The sequence below is a fragment of the Cucumis melo genome, chromosome 4 (assembly GCF_025177605.1).
Source record: "Cucumis melo cultivar AY chromosome 4, USDA_Cmelo_AY_1.0, whole genome shotgun sequence".
NCBI lineage: Eukaryota > Viridiplantae > Streptophyta > Magnoliopsida > Cucurbitales > Cucurbitaceae > Cucumis > Cucumis melo.
Window position 1 is genome coordinate 34232994 of NC_066860.1, and position 16699 is coordinate 34249692.

Sequence of the window (16699 nt, forward strand, 5' to 3'; positions counted from 1 at the left end):
TTCACACTATGATTACTACTTTCAATTAACATGTTAGTAATGGTTTCAAAATGATGTGTAGAGCTTACAACATTAAATCAATTTATTATAAAATAACAAAAAATCAAATGTGAATATAGAAAGTTGGTAGGAGTACTAGGAATTTTCTCCAAATGATGTTAAAGTAGAAACTTAAATCAAAACTTTAAGATTCGTAGAATAGAATAAAAGAACATTAAAGTTAAAAGCAAATCAAAATGAATGGTAGGATCTATCCAAACTCGATGGTCTTTGTGCCACATTCAAGAGCTTCCAAAACAACAAGCAAGGAAGCTAGATCATAAGCAACCGAATTACAACCATAAGGTGTGCTTGGTTTAAACTTTCAACGTTAGATTTTGAAAACAAGTCATTTTCGAAAAGATCAAAAAATAAGTTATACTCTTAATATCGATCTTAATAAACTGTTTAATCTAACCAAGTTTAAATAAAAACTGACTTTTCTCGAAAATATTTTTTTCCCTAGCAGGTAATAGCACATACTATCGGTCACAATGAACAGTAGTTTCAAATCTTCATGGAGTATACTATTTTATTTACATCTACATCCAATTAACTTTTAAGTTACAATGTGAGTAAAGTACACTTATTTTTCATACATATATTAAAAGAAAAACAAAAAGAACAAAAAGATGGGCAACATTAACCCCAGGAAAAAAGAATAAACAACTTAATTCTAACTTATAAAAGAAAAAGAATATATATATCAAAATGGCTCAATCCATACTAATCTCTCCTCTACCCATTCCACACAGGTTTCAGCAGCCAAAGAATATGGCATTTTGAACTGATGAGCCCTAAAAGACTTGCTCCCCTGTAGCAAACAGATTCCAGAAAATAGCTGCCATGAAGTAAACCATTGCTGTAACAGTCAAGAATGCTTGGAACGAACCAAGCCACTCTACAAAATACCCTGTTCCAATTGTGCTCACAATTGCTGCTAAAGTTCCTGCTGAGTTTGAGATTCCTGCAGTTCAACACAAGTTTGATTATGTCATGTTTCTTCACAAATGAAATTTCTTATCCACTGACAAGTAACAAGAAGCTTACCGTGGAGAAAGCCTGCATGTTGAGGAGCTATGTCCTGATTGAACCAACAAACACATAAGAAGGAATCATTTCAAACAGTTGTTTATGAGGAACGGTTGTTTGAGACCTTACCTGCATATTTAGAAGAAAGCCGGCTTGGCTGAATGAGCTCAAGCTCAATGCTACTGTCATCAAAACTGCTGCAACTGTTGGTGTGGTCGCGAAATTCAAACAAAGTAATCCTAATCCGGGTCCGATGAAGCCAATTGACTGTTGTTAAGCACCAATGAATACTTCAATGATTGAATAAAAAAAAGTTGTGCATGCATTACTACAACATGGGAATGGAACAAAACCTGCATTATTTTCCGGACTAATGTTACAGGGTACCCTGATTTAATTAGAGCATCGGACGTAGTGCCTGCAAAGTAGCCAGAAACCGCCATTGTTCCCCATGGAATGGCGCTAAACCATGCTGCTTGTTTCAAGTTCACATTAAACACCTGCATAAACCCAACAAGTAGAGAAGTTCATTACAACTTTTCAGTACAAAACTTCACTTTTCAAAACCTTTTCATATGAGAGCAACACTATAAATTTAGGTTGCTTACAGTCTTGAAGTAAACAGGCATCCATGAGAGAAGAACAAAATACCCCTGTTATATAAACCATCAAATTCAAGAGTTAGAACATGAATCAGCAGCAGCAACTCAATTCAAACACAGTAAATACTCACCCAATTATTAGTCATATTGGCAAATATAATAGCCCATGTTGGCAACTTGGATAGAAGGCGGCTAAGAGGTAGATGTGTGGCATTATGACGAGTAGAATCGACTTTCCCAGCTTCGATTAATCTCAACTCTGATGTGCTGATATTTTGACTATCTCTGGGGTTATTCGCAACTCCCGGAATCCAAGACATCAGCCAGACAAGCCCAAGTGAGGAGAATAACAAGAAGGGGCCGGTGACACCAATGGACGATAGCATGATGGGGGTTAATAACAATCCTACAACATTGCCAAGATGAAAACCAGCCATTGACATCCCAACTGCACTTGCTCGTTCATGGCCAGGAAACCACCTGATCAAACACAACTTCTTTCAAAGTTAAGTTGGTATATTGAAGTGAGCCTAATCACAAAGAATCATTCTTTATGGTTGGTGAAATAGAGTGAGACCTTGACAAGAGGGTGCTCATGGATGGCAAAGCAACACCTTCAGCAAGTCCAAAGAAAGCACGAATAGCCAAGAGACTGGTTGTGGAGTGGTTGGCCGCCATAGGAGTAAGAAGAGTAGCAAGAGACCAAAGGGCCACTCCCCAAGCCATCACTCGTTTTCCTCCATATCTGTCAACCAACGCTCCTCCAACCACCGACGAGAATATGTATCCCCATAGAAACGATGACTTCAACAAAAAGAATATTTACAACTTTCAGCCTAAAATATTCAAAAGTTAAAATAAATGTTCTTCTTCCTAAATTACAAGTTTGGTTCACCAACTTTCAGATTGTATTTATGTAAGCCTACTTCTAATAATCTATATATCACTTGATACATGATCCACGTATTTTAAGAAGTTTCTAAAAGGGTAATCAACTTCCAAAATTGTGTCCTTACCATTAACCCTATCAAATCAACACCCACATGTTCCTAATGTTCATAGAACTAAAGAAGCTACACAAACACAACTTGAAAGTTCGAACTCAAAAAAGGTTTTAACTTTTTTTTCCTTTTCCTATACTTGAAGCTAAAGGCATTACATTATTGGGGTTTGGTTGGGCCTAGAAATGAAAGAAGGCCCAAATGGCAAAAATAAAAGCTCATGTGGGCCAAACCAGAGCACTTGGTGAACCAAATTGCTCGAGTGAGAGAGGGTTGGTAAGAAAAAGGTAAAAACCCTCCTTCCTGGCTTCACCCCTTCCACAGATTAGTGTAATTCTAAGGACGCGGCGGCGAGGCTAAGGCAGTTGGGTCAAACTTCAAAGCAAACTTAATCACAGCCCTACAATACAAATCCCCATTCCTCAAACCACAAACACACATCAGCTTTAAAACAAATTTTATCATAACTCATCCACTTAAACTTTTTGATCAATCGGTGATTCCAATACTAAACGCATTTTCAACGAGAACCCATCAAACAATCATAAAAGCAAAACAGCTGCCGTTTGTGCATTTGTGGTTCTATATATGACGAAAGAGAGATAAGTGCAAATTAAACAAATAAATAGCTAGCTGTTCTCATAAACAAGGTGAATACTGTAATCCCTTGATTGATTGAATACCAAAACAAGACAAGACAATATAAGGAAGAAGAATGAAGGGGTGAAGAATCGAGTAGAGTTTCATTTTTTTTTTCACCTGAACGATGCCGAGGAAAGAACTAGACCAACCATATTTGGCGGCAAGAGGAACAATTGCAACCGACATAACAACTCTATCAGCATTACAAAGACACATAACGAATGCTGTTAATGCAACCACTTTAAACCTCTCCGGCAAGCCAAATACAACTCCACCGACAGCGGCAGCTCGGTCTTCAGCGGTGGATCCAATTGATCTTCGACCAAAAGGAATGCTTCTTTCTATCCCCTCCGCCGTGCACCGAACCACCGCCGACCCCCTTCTGTCTCCGGCCACTCGTACACAATCAAACCCCAGCTGATTCCTCCATTTAGATTGAAACACGGAATGGAAAGTGGAAAAATTGATAAAGGTGGGGTTTTTGGTTGAAAAACGAGATGGGTATTTAGGAGAAAGGTAGTTTATGGCAGTGGTGGAAGGTTTAGGCAGAGAGGAAACGGCCATTAGAGAAGCTGTAAAATACAACCCACTAAACAAAGAGGAAGAAAAATGTGTGAAATGCGCTGTTTAAATAGACGTTTGATTGAATAAAAATATAAATCAACTTCGCCAAACAATACTACTTCACAAGACAACTTATTTCTAATGTTTATATATATAAAATATGATTTAAGGTCTCATTCCATGGATGAGTTGGAATCCGAATGAAATCAAATATATTCAACGTTGATACTTTTTGTGTTTTCGTATAAGCAGAGAAAAAAATTGAGATCTAATTACAATATAATTAATATGTCAATTGCAATTGTTAATTAAAGGCTAATGATAATAATTATTATGATGATGATGATGATCAATAATGTATTTTTATTGCTAAAAAACAAAATGATTAATAGTTAAATGCTTAGACAAATGAAATAGAATCTTTTTTTTTTTCATTTTATAAAAGAATAGAAGAAGACATATTAAATTAAATGTGAAAAACATGGGAGACAAAAGAAAAGGGTATGTATATATAAAACAAATAATAAAAATTCTATGAAATTTATTTATAGATGAGAGAGGGGAGATTAAGAATGTAAAGTTACCCATAAAAATGTAATGTGTTACTACACAACAAAGAATAAGAATGAGATTCATAGATATCTAATAGAGGAATGAGAGTAAATTTTATGGAATTTGAAATAAACAAATTGATGGTAGGTCCTACTTGAAATATACGCGCTTTTCTCCCCAGGAGTTTAAGAGTTGTTTGCAATTATAATCTACAATAACGGTAGGGACGAGAAATCGAACCTCTCACATTTAGAATGAAAGAATATATCAATTATTATTGAGCTAAACTCACTTGGACTTAGATCATAATCTTAGGGTTATAAAGCTCGAAAATCAAGTTTAGGTGTAGTATTTTCAACTGTTTCATTTATTTGTTTATTTTAGTTTGTTTTTGTTTTATTATTTTTTTAGTGGATGTTTTGTGAATTGTAGAGGTCCTTGTATGACATGTTTTTTTTTTTTCGTGAAATGTAGGAAAGCAATAATTACCGTAAATGACATAATTGTTAAAATTATTTACAAATACAACAAAACATTACTATATATCGATAAATACTGAATAGACATTTAATGTTTATGAATGTCTATCATTGTCTATCATCGATAAATTAATATTGTCGTTTTACTATATCTATAAATATTTTTTTATTCATTTTGTTATATTTAAAAACGTTGTATCGAAAAAAGTTACACACATAGGTTTAGTTATTAAGATACATTCATATATCGGAAAAACATTCTTCATATTTTGTAATCCTCAAAAAGTTTATGAAAACTACAAGAAATGTCTGTATGCATTATGAAAAGTTATAAACAGCTTGTAGTATTGTTTATGAAAACTACAAGAAAAAAGATTGTATGTATTGTGAAAAAGTAGAAATAAAAATAAAGAAAAGATGGCATTGTTTATGAAGACTACAAGGATAAAAGATATGATATTTAATTTATTATGAAAGAAAAAAACTTGAAATATATAGTTTTTGTTCTTGTGGGAAAAAAGTTGATACTCATACTCATTAGAGTACATTGGCTTTTTACACTAAAAAATTAACTTCGTAGATTTTTCTTTAACTGTATTGATTATATAGTCGATATTATTTAGCTTTTTTATTTGGCCAACACCCTATTTTTGTAAGATATTTGCATACAATTCTACACGAGATGTTTGGTAGACGATAAAAGCACATGATTGAGTAGTTGACGAGAGAATAATAAGGACTCTCTATACAAAGGGGAGGAAGGAAAGAGGAAGAACAAAGTTGTAGCAATGGTCAATATTGGTGGTTGTCGACATATGACAGTGGTTAGCCGCAAGTGGTTACCATGCACTGATAATCACAGCCTCCTAATTTTGTTAAGATATTGATTACATAGCTTTTTCATAGTGTAGTAGTTAAAGCGATGAGATAAAAAAAGATGCAACTTAGAATATATCGAGATATTGGTTCTTTACTATTTCTTTTAGATAAAGAGGAACACATTGATTGTTTGATCATTAAATATCTAAGGTAACCTTAGCTCAACTTCAATTAATATACAATTATAACTATTGTGGTTTAGAAGTACTTTAACATTTATGAGAGGATTAATGATTAATGTGGGAAAGTTATAAGTGTAGGAGTGTGGAAAATGGTATGGAAATGACTAAATATTATGATATAGTAAGGAAAGGATAGCACTCATCTAAATAATGAATTTGGGTGTGGTTGGAGTATAGGGTGAATAAAAGTATGTTGTTGGGTGGATTTTTGTTGAAAGAAAATGAATAAACTTAGAAAGTTTAAGGAAAGGAAATAAAGAGTCTCAATTTCACCTACCAAATGCCAATGACGCCTACCTACCACCATCGTTGTGGATACACCATCCTAATTTTTCCCCCGCAGTTGGTGAGGTTGTTGACGACAACGACTCGATCCTATTTACATTCAAACTATATTACATATTTGTTTGAAAGTGATTTTAAAATCATTCTATTAATGATAAAAATTAATAGACTTTCTATCATTGTTATAAAAATTTTACTATATGTTATAAATATTTAGCTAAATGATACAACCAGAGCCAATCTCGTGATGCACAGACAAATTATATAATAACGGTTAATGAGCTACGACTACAAAAGCAACAAACAAACACCATAATAACCAACATTTTGTATATCTAGGAAAAAGTCAAATTTTCATTTAGTTTCAAATATGGTTTAAATTTAATGAATTTCTTACATATGGGGCATTAATATTAAACTTGTTGATTAATAACAAAGGCATTTACATTTAATTTTCTTAACAAGAGTTAAATTGTTGCCAACTTTAAAGAATAGAACTACATTATATTATTGTACAACAACACAACCAATCATGTGATCCACAAGAAGATCAATAAATTATTTTTAAAAGAGATTATAGATTATGTTTTGATTGTGAAATATTAAAAGAAATAACCAAAAAAAAAAAAAGATGAGGTAGAAAATAAATCTAAAGATTTTTGTATTCATATGATAATGATATTCCAACTTCGTATGACGTGTCATATATATATATATATATATATATATATATAATGAATTAAAAAAGTCAATATTTCCAATTGGAAATGTCAATTACACAAAAAAAAAAAAAAGAAAAAAGAGGAGTGAGTGAGAACTCCAATTTTGAAGGTCCAATTCAAAATGGAAGAGTTTGAAGTTGAACAAACATGTTAAAAAAATTAAAACAAGGTTTTAAATATCTATATCTATCATTTATGAACACTCAAACAAAAAATATAATAACACAAAGTTCAAAATATATATATATATATATATATATATATATATATATATATTTTGAAAATTTTAATAAATTTTTTACGGTACATATATTATATTACATTACATTACCAACGTTTTAATTTGTCACTAATTCTTTCTATTTTATGTTTCGAAAGTAAAGTTAACTGATAAAATTTGTAGAAGTTTAGAAATTATACAATTTGTGAAATATAAACAACTATTCATTAATTTAAGAACTTGTTTTGTGTTAAATTATTATTATTTTTTTCTTCTTTTTTTAGGTAAGAAAATAAGAAAGTTTTGTATTTTTCAACCTTTGAAATGTCTTTGGCCTCAAAAGAAGAAAAAGAGAAATTTATTTATTTATTTATTTATTATTATTATAAAAACAAAATAGGTATTCCTTGAGAGGGTGTGATGTTTGGTTTCGGGTGAGAAAATAATTTGTGTGATTAATGAAGCATTCAATTATTGATTACTAAGAAACGTAAACAACACCAACAAGTAGTATATTATTATCATTATTAAGTCTCACATTCGTTTGTTACGTTTTTAGTGATCAATCTTTCTTATCCAAAATAAATGACGATACTTAGAGTTAATCGTAAGATAATAACCCTGTCCTCGAGTTTTTGGGCCTTCAAATGGGGGAACGGGCCTCGGCCCAAATATTATTGGTAAACTTTAATAAAGCCCAATAATATTTTTTAAGGGCTTCTTATTGATATTGTATTGTAATCCTATCATATGCACATAATAGGTTTAATTCATACCCATCAATAATCAATACTTCCCATCTCCTTTCATTTAATTAAATGGTTTGACAATCTCTATCATTTTTTTCACCATAAATTTATAATATTATATATTATTTATTTCAATACATTTTCTATCCACAAGTTTTTAAGTCTAATTTCTTTTTTTTTTTTTTTTTTTTTACTTTAGGGACCAAGTAAAAGCTATACACAAAACTCGTTTACGGTTATTATAATTACTACAACTATATAAATTTGAATGTTTGAGGGTATAATCGTATCCGTTAACTTGATTTGTGGGTTTTTTTTTTTTTTGAAAGATACTTAGGGGTCTTTGTCATATGGAATTAAAAAAAAAAATGATAAGATGTTAATTAGAAGTGTTATGTCTATGGTGGGGTTTTATTAAATTTTTGTCTATTAGTGTTACTTTAAATGCATAAATGTAAATGCCAAATTCTACATTCTTATTCTTGGGATTCCACACATCATCTTGTTCCTTCATGGAGTTTCTCTCACTATCATCGTCACTTCCATCTTTCAGCATCCTAAGGCTACTATTTTGCCACGTTGCTTGATTATCTACACCGAAAGCAGAATATTTCCTGTACCTTCTCTCTATTACTTCTTTCCGTACGGACTCATTCCTCTCTCTTCTTCATAAAATCTATTTTCCTTTCGTCTTTTCTTTTGTTAAAATATTTATATATATACAACAAAATTTTAAAATCTGTTAACGATAGGTATCTACGAAATTTTTATTATCAAAATTTCAAAATTTAGCATAACGATTAATGTTTTGATACCAATTTCAATTATTCTTAACTATAGGAATAACGAAGAGTGAATCTCAGACGAAAAATAAATACTTAAAAAAAAATTGTAAATTGTTTCAAATTGTAGCTTCAAAATTTCAAAATCATATCAATATTGTGTCACGGAAGATCCACTATTTTAAAAATAAAAATCGTTCTAATTTTGATGCTATCAAATGCTTCCGAGGGTTGCATTGATTAAAAGTATTATATCTGTTTTATTCCGTTTAAAGTTATCTGAAAACCAATTAAATAAATAATTACTCTCCTAAAATTTCATGAAAAGTAGAAAGAAAAAAAAAAAGATACGAGAACATGATTGTATTTAGTTTAAGAACACATTTGTCGCTACTTTGAGTAGATTCTCATTTATAAATTTATTGTCAACAAAATTTATAGATCTACTACAATTCATACATAGAAGCGATAGAAAGACTTTAAAACGGAATTCTAACCCAATAAATATTATCATATTTAGTAATGGTTTGGTTCTTTTTCAAACTAAGTCTATATATAAACATTAACTCTAATTTTAAATTTCATGTCTTATTATAAAATTCTCACTAGTATTTAGAAAGAAAAAAAAGAAGTTAAAATTTGAAACTAAGATTAATTTTTAACCTTTTCTTCGTATCTTAAATTTGGTTAAGAATTCAAATTCGATATTTAAAAAGAAAAAAAAGTGGACAATTATAAATTAATATCATTGAGCTATTGGGGGGAATTTTGGTAGGGGATATAATTATGGAAGATAATGATATAGGAAGGTAATTAGGTAACATTAATAATGAACTTAAGAAAAGAAGAAGAAGAAGAAGAAGAGAACGGTGGGGTTTGATTGATTGCAATATTTTTGGTATCAATGGGGTGCGCTGCGCATGTTTATCTTTTATATTATTACCTTATTAATTACCACTTCACCTTTTATTTCTTTCTTTCTTTATTTAAATATTCATTCATTCATAATCTCCATTTTTTTTTAATTAATTACTTGATTTCCATCATTCATTAATTAAGAAAAAGAAAAAAAAAGAAGCTAACTTTTAATATCATCTCAATTATAAAAATTGAGAGATGGATTTTCAAAATTAATTAATGAAATGTGTGAAGAGAGATTGGAATGATTGAATTGAAAAGGAGAGACAAAAGAAAGAAGAAAAATGTACAAAAATTTGGTGGGGACTTTATAGGTTGGAATAAAACAGGAACATTAGATTTGGGAAAGAAAAAAAACATTAAAGTGGAGTACATAGAGAGATATATAGATATCTCTCTTTCAAAACAATACTCACATTTATGTTTGTTGCTGCACCAAAGATGCTAGGCAAACTACCCCTTATAATTATAATTTATGCCCCCCACCTTTGCCCTTCTCCATTATTTATCTTCTCATTCTTCTTTCAATCTTTCAATTTCCCTACGTGATGTTATATAGTTTATATCGATCGATTTTTTAAAAAAGTTATGTTAACTTCATAATATATTTTCTTTAGATGATATAGTAATACAAAGACATGTCATTTCAACCAAAATAGGTAATTTCAATATATGTTTTTTTTACAAAAAGAAGCATACATAATTGTGTTAGTGAGGGATAATTTACGTATTTAATGTCACATCCAATAGAACATAGAAACAAGCAAACAAAGTAACCAAATCTCTAAACATGCTATTTGATAATGGACAATGATCTTAGTAAGCTCTACTAAACCAATGGAAGGTCGGGCCTTTTCCATGACCAAAAGGGTTTTCGTTGTTAGAAATCAAGAATAACAACAACATCAAGTGTAAAAGTTTACTATTATAGTATCGACTACGATATCAATACTATAATTGTGAATTTTTATGTTTTGTTCACTATTTCAAATGTAAAATTAGTCATTAAATAATGGATCATTAAATTTTAAATGTATCTAATGCACATCATTAGATTTTCAGGATTACGTTCAATAACAAATCTATGGTAAACACGAACTTTTGTGTCTTAAAAAAATGATAAAAAAACTATAAAATTGTTTGATAACAAATTGATTGAGTTTTAGTTGTCTACTACTACGTATGAATGTCTTTGTGGAAAATTAAACATTATAATATTAAGAAGGTAACAACATACATCTTATTTTGGTTAGCCGTATTCAACTTGACTAGCTCTACAGTTTTGCCTCTCGGATTTAGTAAATCAAATCAGTTTTATTCTTTCAAGAGTTCGTTTAGAAATTGAAAATTTAAAATTAGATCATTTAATCAAAGACATATGCATTAATTCGTTGAATCAAATAAAACGAGTGATATTTTGAATGAGCTATTATAATGAGTTCGGTAAAGGAGGAAGCGTTAACATTTGAGGCAACAAAGTATAGAAAACCCTAGAAAGACAAAACCATAATTCAGGTATTTCATTTCTCACTGTAAATTAATTAAAAAGACTGAGACAAACCCACAAGCCTTTTGTCCTTCGAAAAACAAACATTTTCATCAATAAATATAGAGCCCTGGATTTGGCCTCACCCGATCATTACCCCAAATCAAAACTAATCATATCGTACCACGTGTATTCCTCTGATTGGTAACCTCTATTATTTCGTTTCTAAATTATTATTATTATTCCTTTTCCTTTATTTCTTTTTATTTTTATTTTAATAGGTCTCTATAATTAGTGAATTTATTTTCAATAAATATAAAATGTTATTACATACATACATACATCTTACAGAAATGATTGATATTTAGATAATTGAAAAGTATAAGGTTGATAATTTAATTAAACAAAAAGATATTTGTTAGTACAACAATTATAGATCGATGAAAAATTATGTATGTTAAATCTATTTTATCAATTTTTTTTTTAAATTAACAAAATATACACACACGTTAGGATCTTACCTATCGTATTTCAAATTACAAATTAAAGATAATCGTTTTTGTATTTGTTAATGTGAAAGGGATTTTAGGAATTAAGATTCTCCTTTTTGGCATCTTTGGGATTCGGAGCCAACAATAATACATTGCAATGTACCTTATTCATTTGCTCTTTTAATCACTTTTCAACTCATTACTACTACTTCCACACTAAGAAATAACCCCACCAAAACACACACAATAATTTATTTTATTCAAACAAATCGTTAAACTTTTATTTTATATTTAATACATATTTGATATTTCTAAATTTAAATGATGGCTAATGATATCCTAAACATTCAATTATTCACGAGTTACGATTTTTTAATATATTGAATAGGTCATGATTTGTCGGACACAAATTTACAAATTCAACAATTTATTGACACACATCTACATGTAGTTTAGAAATTATAGACATTTTTTACCGTAATATGTTGGATTTGAGATCAAATGTTCATGAAATTATTAGAGATTTTTTAAGTTTATAAACTAAATAAAATACAAATAACTTGGTTATTTTTTTTAATATTTTTTAAAAATTAATTTTTATTTTAAATTGTTGTTATCTATTTTAGTATTTTCACCGATACTTTAAGAAATGAAGCTAGAAATTAAAAAATATATATAGTTTTAAAAAAGTTGTATTTATTTTTAGAATTGGATTAAAAGACCATATAATGGAATTTTTTAAAAAGAAAAACAATAATATTTTGTTTACCTGAAAAACTTATATTTTGATTTAATTTAATGAAAATAACAAGAAAATGACAAATTTACCCTAAAAGTCAGAGGGAATTTGGTTAGTTCGCAGATTCTAGAGGGTCATAAATGTAAATTCGAACCCATAAATATTATCTACTAAGTTATAGCTCCACATGATTATAGTATTTAAATAAATGGTTTGAAATTCATTATATTCTAATAAAAATTTGAGAAATTAAAAAATCCATACTATAAATTAAAATAATATTCCTTTAGAAAATAATATATATATTATTGTACTTTACTTTTTTTTTTTTGAAGGGGAAAATCAATTTGTAGTTGTGAAATTAATAAGTAAGCAATAATGAAAATTTTCTCATCATTTTTATTTATTTTTCCTTTTCTATGAAAAGGTCATTATTTTTCTTTTTTTTTCACAAAACCGAACAGTGAGATCCCTTTTCTTTTTCACGAATCATTTTCTTTTTCAAAACTTAATATTTAATTCAAAAGAATAAAACAATTGCAAAATTTTAGTTTAAACAAAAACAACTTATAAATGCAATTTGATTCGATGATATTGACATAACCTCAACGAAACAAAATGGTTATTTGATTACTAACTTCAATTGGAAAGAGTGGGCAATTATATGCCAATTTATGTAAAGTTGTAGTTATTTGATTAGACACCAAAATGTAGAAATAAAATCACGAGTTTTTTTTTTTTGTCTATTTGTTTAAAATATCATTATCGACTTATTTGAAATCCTATCTTAAAATTTAATAAGTTATTAAATACAAAGTTAATAAAATTTGAAAATAGATATAGGGAGACATGGATTAAAAAAAAAAAAAAAGGAAAGAAATATAATTTGAAGGTAACATGTGTGAGTTTGGTTGGGCAAAGAAAAGAGAGAGATGGGAAAAACAAAAACAAAAAGAAAAGAAAACCCCAACATAACACATCACTCAAACAGGAAAAAGCAAAAAAACAAAAGAACCAAAGCACTCAGAGAGAAAGCGAAATGTGAGGGAGAAAAGAGTGAGAGATTACAACAATTATATTACTTACACATCACAACCCCACATTCACTTTTTTTTTTCTTCTTCTTTTCTAATTCCAACTATAATACATTTTATTTGATCTATGTTTATTTTGACATTTTATAATCATTTTTACATAACGTAAAAAAGAAAAGACAACACGACACTTGTAGTATAGACATTAATGGTTAAATATAATATGGTTAAATTTAGAAGGGTATTAAAAAAGAGATATAATGTTTGAGAATTTCATAATTGGAAAGAAAATAACCACAAATTTGTTTGACTACAACCAATGTGAGTTTGAGTAATGAAGAACTAAAATTCAGATAAATTTTGGTTGTGAAATATAAGGATGATAAATGGAAATTAAAAAAGTGTAGAGGATTGAATGGAAAGGGTTTAGGGTGTAGAATAGTAATTTGACAGGCGACTCCCCCTAGAAAAAGAAATTAAATCTTAATTAATAATTAAATAAGGTTAAGATTTAAAAAAAGCTTTTTAATGTATTACGAAATTGAAATAATAATAAATAAAAAAAAGCATTTTGTGGGGCCAACCCAATTGGAGCTGCAAAATCTCTCTCTTCGTCTTTGTGTGTCCGTTGAAACCAAACACTACAATGTTGAATATTTTTTATGTGCAGAGGGTAAAGAAAGAAGAAAGAAAGAGAGGCTATGGCTATGCTTCTCTTTTTCTAACCCTTTTTCCTCTCTCTTTCTTTCACTTTCTTCTCTCCTAAATTTCTCAATATTCTATCATGACCTTCTTCTTCTTCTTCTTCTTCTTCTTCTTTTTCTTCTTCTTCATTCTCTCATAGTTTCTTCTTCTCTGTTATGAATCCCTCCACCGACGGACAACCACTTCCTCCTCCCTTGCCGCCGTTGCCTCACCGTCCTTCCGCCACCTGCCCACGTCACCCACAAGAGCATTTCACTGCTTTCTGTCCTTTATGTCTCTGTGAGCGTCTCTCTCTTCTTGATTCTTCCTCTGCTGCTGCTGCTTCTTCTTCTTCTTCTTCTTCCCGGAAACCCCATTCCACTGCTGCCTCTGCTCTTAAAGCTATTTTCAGACCTCCCCCTCCTAATCGACCCTCTTCCTTTTTTCCTGAGCTTCGTCGGACTAAATCATTCTCTGCTTCTAAGAACGAAGCCTTCTCTACGGTTTTTGAACCACAGAGGAAATCTTGTGACGTTCGCCTTCGTAACACTCTCTGCTCTCTCATTTCGCAGGACGCTTCTTCCTCTTCTAAGGTTCTTGCTCCTGCTGCTCCTGAAATTGTTGTTGAGACTAAGAATTTGGAGGATCCCTGTTCGTCCTGGGTTGAACCGATCCCCGACGGTGACGGAGATATTAGGGTTTCTGGACAACCCAATGTGGGGGATTTTGTGATTGAAAACAGTGTTCAGGAGATTGTTGAAGAAGAAATTCAGGTTGAATTAGAGTCAGAATCGGTGCACCTACAAGAGGAGTTCAAAACCATGAAGGATCATATAGATCTCGATTCACACACGAAGAAGCCATCCGGAAGAGGAAGCTTTTGGTCGGCTGCTTCGGTCTTCAGTAAGAAGCTGCAGAAATGGAGGGATAAGCAGAAGGAGAAGAAGCAGAGAAACGGCGGTGGATCTACGACATTGCCGGTGGAGAAGCCAATCGGACGTCATTTCAGAGAAACCCAGTCGGAAATTGCTGATTATGGATTTGGCCGACGCTCTTGCGATATTGATCCGAGATTCTCTCTCGATGCTGGCCGAATGTCCTTCGACGATCCCCGTTATTCCTTCGACGAACCTAGGGCATCCTGGGACGGGTATTTGATCAGTAGAACGTTCCCAAGAATGCCCACCATGCTTTCCGTCGTTGAAGATGCCCCTATCCATGTTTTCCGTTCCGATACCCAAATTCCCGTCGAAGACTCCATAAATTCAACCAATGAAGAAGAAAATATCCCCGGCGGGTCTTCTCAGACCCGGGAGTACTATTCAGACTCTTCTTCTCGTCGACGGAAGAGCCTCGACCGGTCCAACTCCATCAGAAAGACTGCCGCGGCGGTGGTGGCTGAGATTGATGACATGAAATCCTCTGTTTCAAACGCCAAAGTTTCTCCTGCAACCACAGATGTCTGTCATGTTCCAAAACTAGGCCTCCCAGATAGAGATTCGAATTCCAATTCATTGCGAGATGACTATTCCGGGTCGTTCGAGGATGCTGCCTCAGTGGTCGGGACGGCAAATCGGAAAGAAGAGTCGAAAAAGTCCAAAGGGTGGGGGAAGGGTTGGAAAATCTGGGGATTGATTAACCGGCGAGGTGGAAACAAAGATGAGGAGGAAGATAGAGAGAGTAGTAGACCCAATGGCGTGGAGCGGTCGTATTCGGAGTCGTGGCCAGAGCTGCGCGGAGATCGAAATGGGGATGTCAAAGCAGGAGGATTCAATCCCAAAATGTTTAGGAGTAACAGCAGTGTTAGTTGGAGGAGTGCAAGTATGATGGGTGGATCTTTTAGTAGTTCAAGGAAAAGCAATGCAGAATCTAATGGTAATGGGAAGAGGAAGAAAGAGGAGCCACAGCCAGTGTTGGAGAGGAATCGAAGTGCTCGACATTCTCCAACAAACGTCGACAATGGACTTCTTCGATTCTACTTGACGCCATTGCGGGGCAGCCGGAGAGGCGGGTCGGGGAAGGTGAAACCAAGTCAAGCTCAGTCGATTGCTAGAAGTGTTCTTCGACTGTATTAAGACTCTGATATTGGCTGAGGGAAGGATTCAATTCAAGAACATGTTTTCTAGTTCAAAGTTGCTATATATTAATTTTTTTTCTTTTTTGTTCAAGTGTTTTCTTTACTGGGTTTATTGGAAATGGATGAAGAAACAGTTTCATAATTTTATTTAATTTTCCATTTGAGTAGAATGGAGAATGGATCAACGAAAAATGAAGAGGAATGCTTCTTAATTTACACAAACATTTTCATTGCAACTGTGATTTGATTTCATTGTTGTTTTGGCTAAGCTAAGCAAAATCACACTTTAGAATGAGACAGGCAATGCCCAAGAGAAAAGGAAAAATGATGAAACTATTGATTCTTGGTTTTGTTTCTTGTTATCAATATCACTGATGTGACATCAATATCTTGATATAAATGAAGTCAAAAGCATTGTTGCAAGAATTGTGAATTTAATTTGTAGGGTAGAGTACCTTTGTTTTGAAAGAAAAATTCCAAAAAATAAAAAACAGCATGCCCATTTCAATCAAATACACATGTATTGGAAAAAAAAAAAAA

At 31.7% G+C, this 16699-nt stretch overlaps 2 protein-coding genes across 2 annotated transcripts; one reads left to right on the forward strand and one right to left on the reverse strand.

Annotated features, from left to right (window-relative positions):
* Window positions 1–540: 540 nt before the first annotated feature.
* LOC103486325 (probable anion transporter 3, chloroplastic) lies at window positions 541–4009 on the reverse strand. The gene is made up of 8 exons (XM_008444246.3): window positions 3434–4009; window positions 2251–2477; window positions 1805–2153; window positions 1680–1724; window positions 1425–1571; window positions 1201–1338; window positions 1090–1123; window positions 541–1006 (listed from the first exon to the last, which is right to left on the reverse strand). Exons 1-8 carry the CDS (start codon window positions 3878–3880, stop codon window positions 837–839), a joined length of 1557 nt encoding a protein of 518 aa, XP_008442468.1. The 5' UTR covers window positions 3881–4009; the 3' UTR covers window positions 541–836.
* Window positions 4010–14026: 10017 nt separating this feature from the next.
* LOC103486324 (protein OCTOPUS) lies at window positions 14027–16375 on the forward strand. The gene has a single exon (XM_008444245.3). The coding sequence runs from the start codon at window positions 14259–14261 to the stop codon at window positions 16155–16157; it is 1899 nt and encodes a 632-aa protein (XP_008442467.2). The 5' UTR covers window positions 14027–14258; the 3' UTR covers window positions 16158–16375.
* The last annotated feature ends 324 nt before the right edge of the window (window positions 16376–16699 follow it).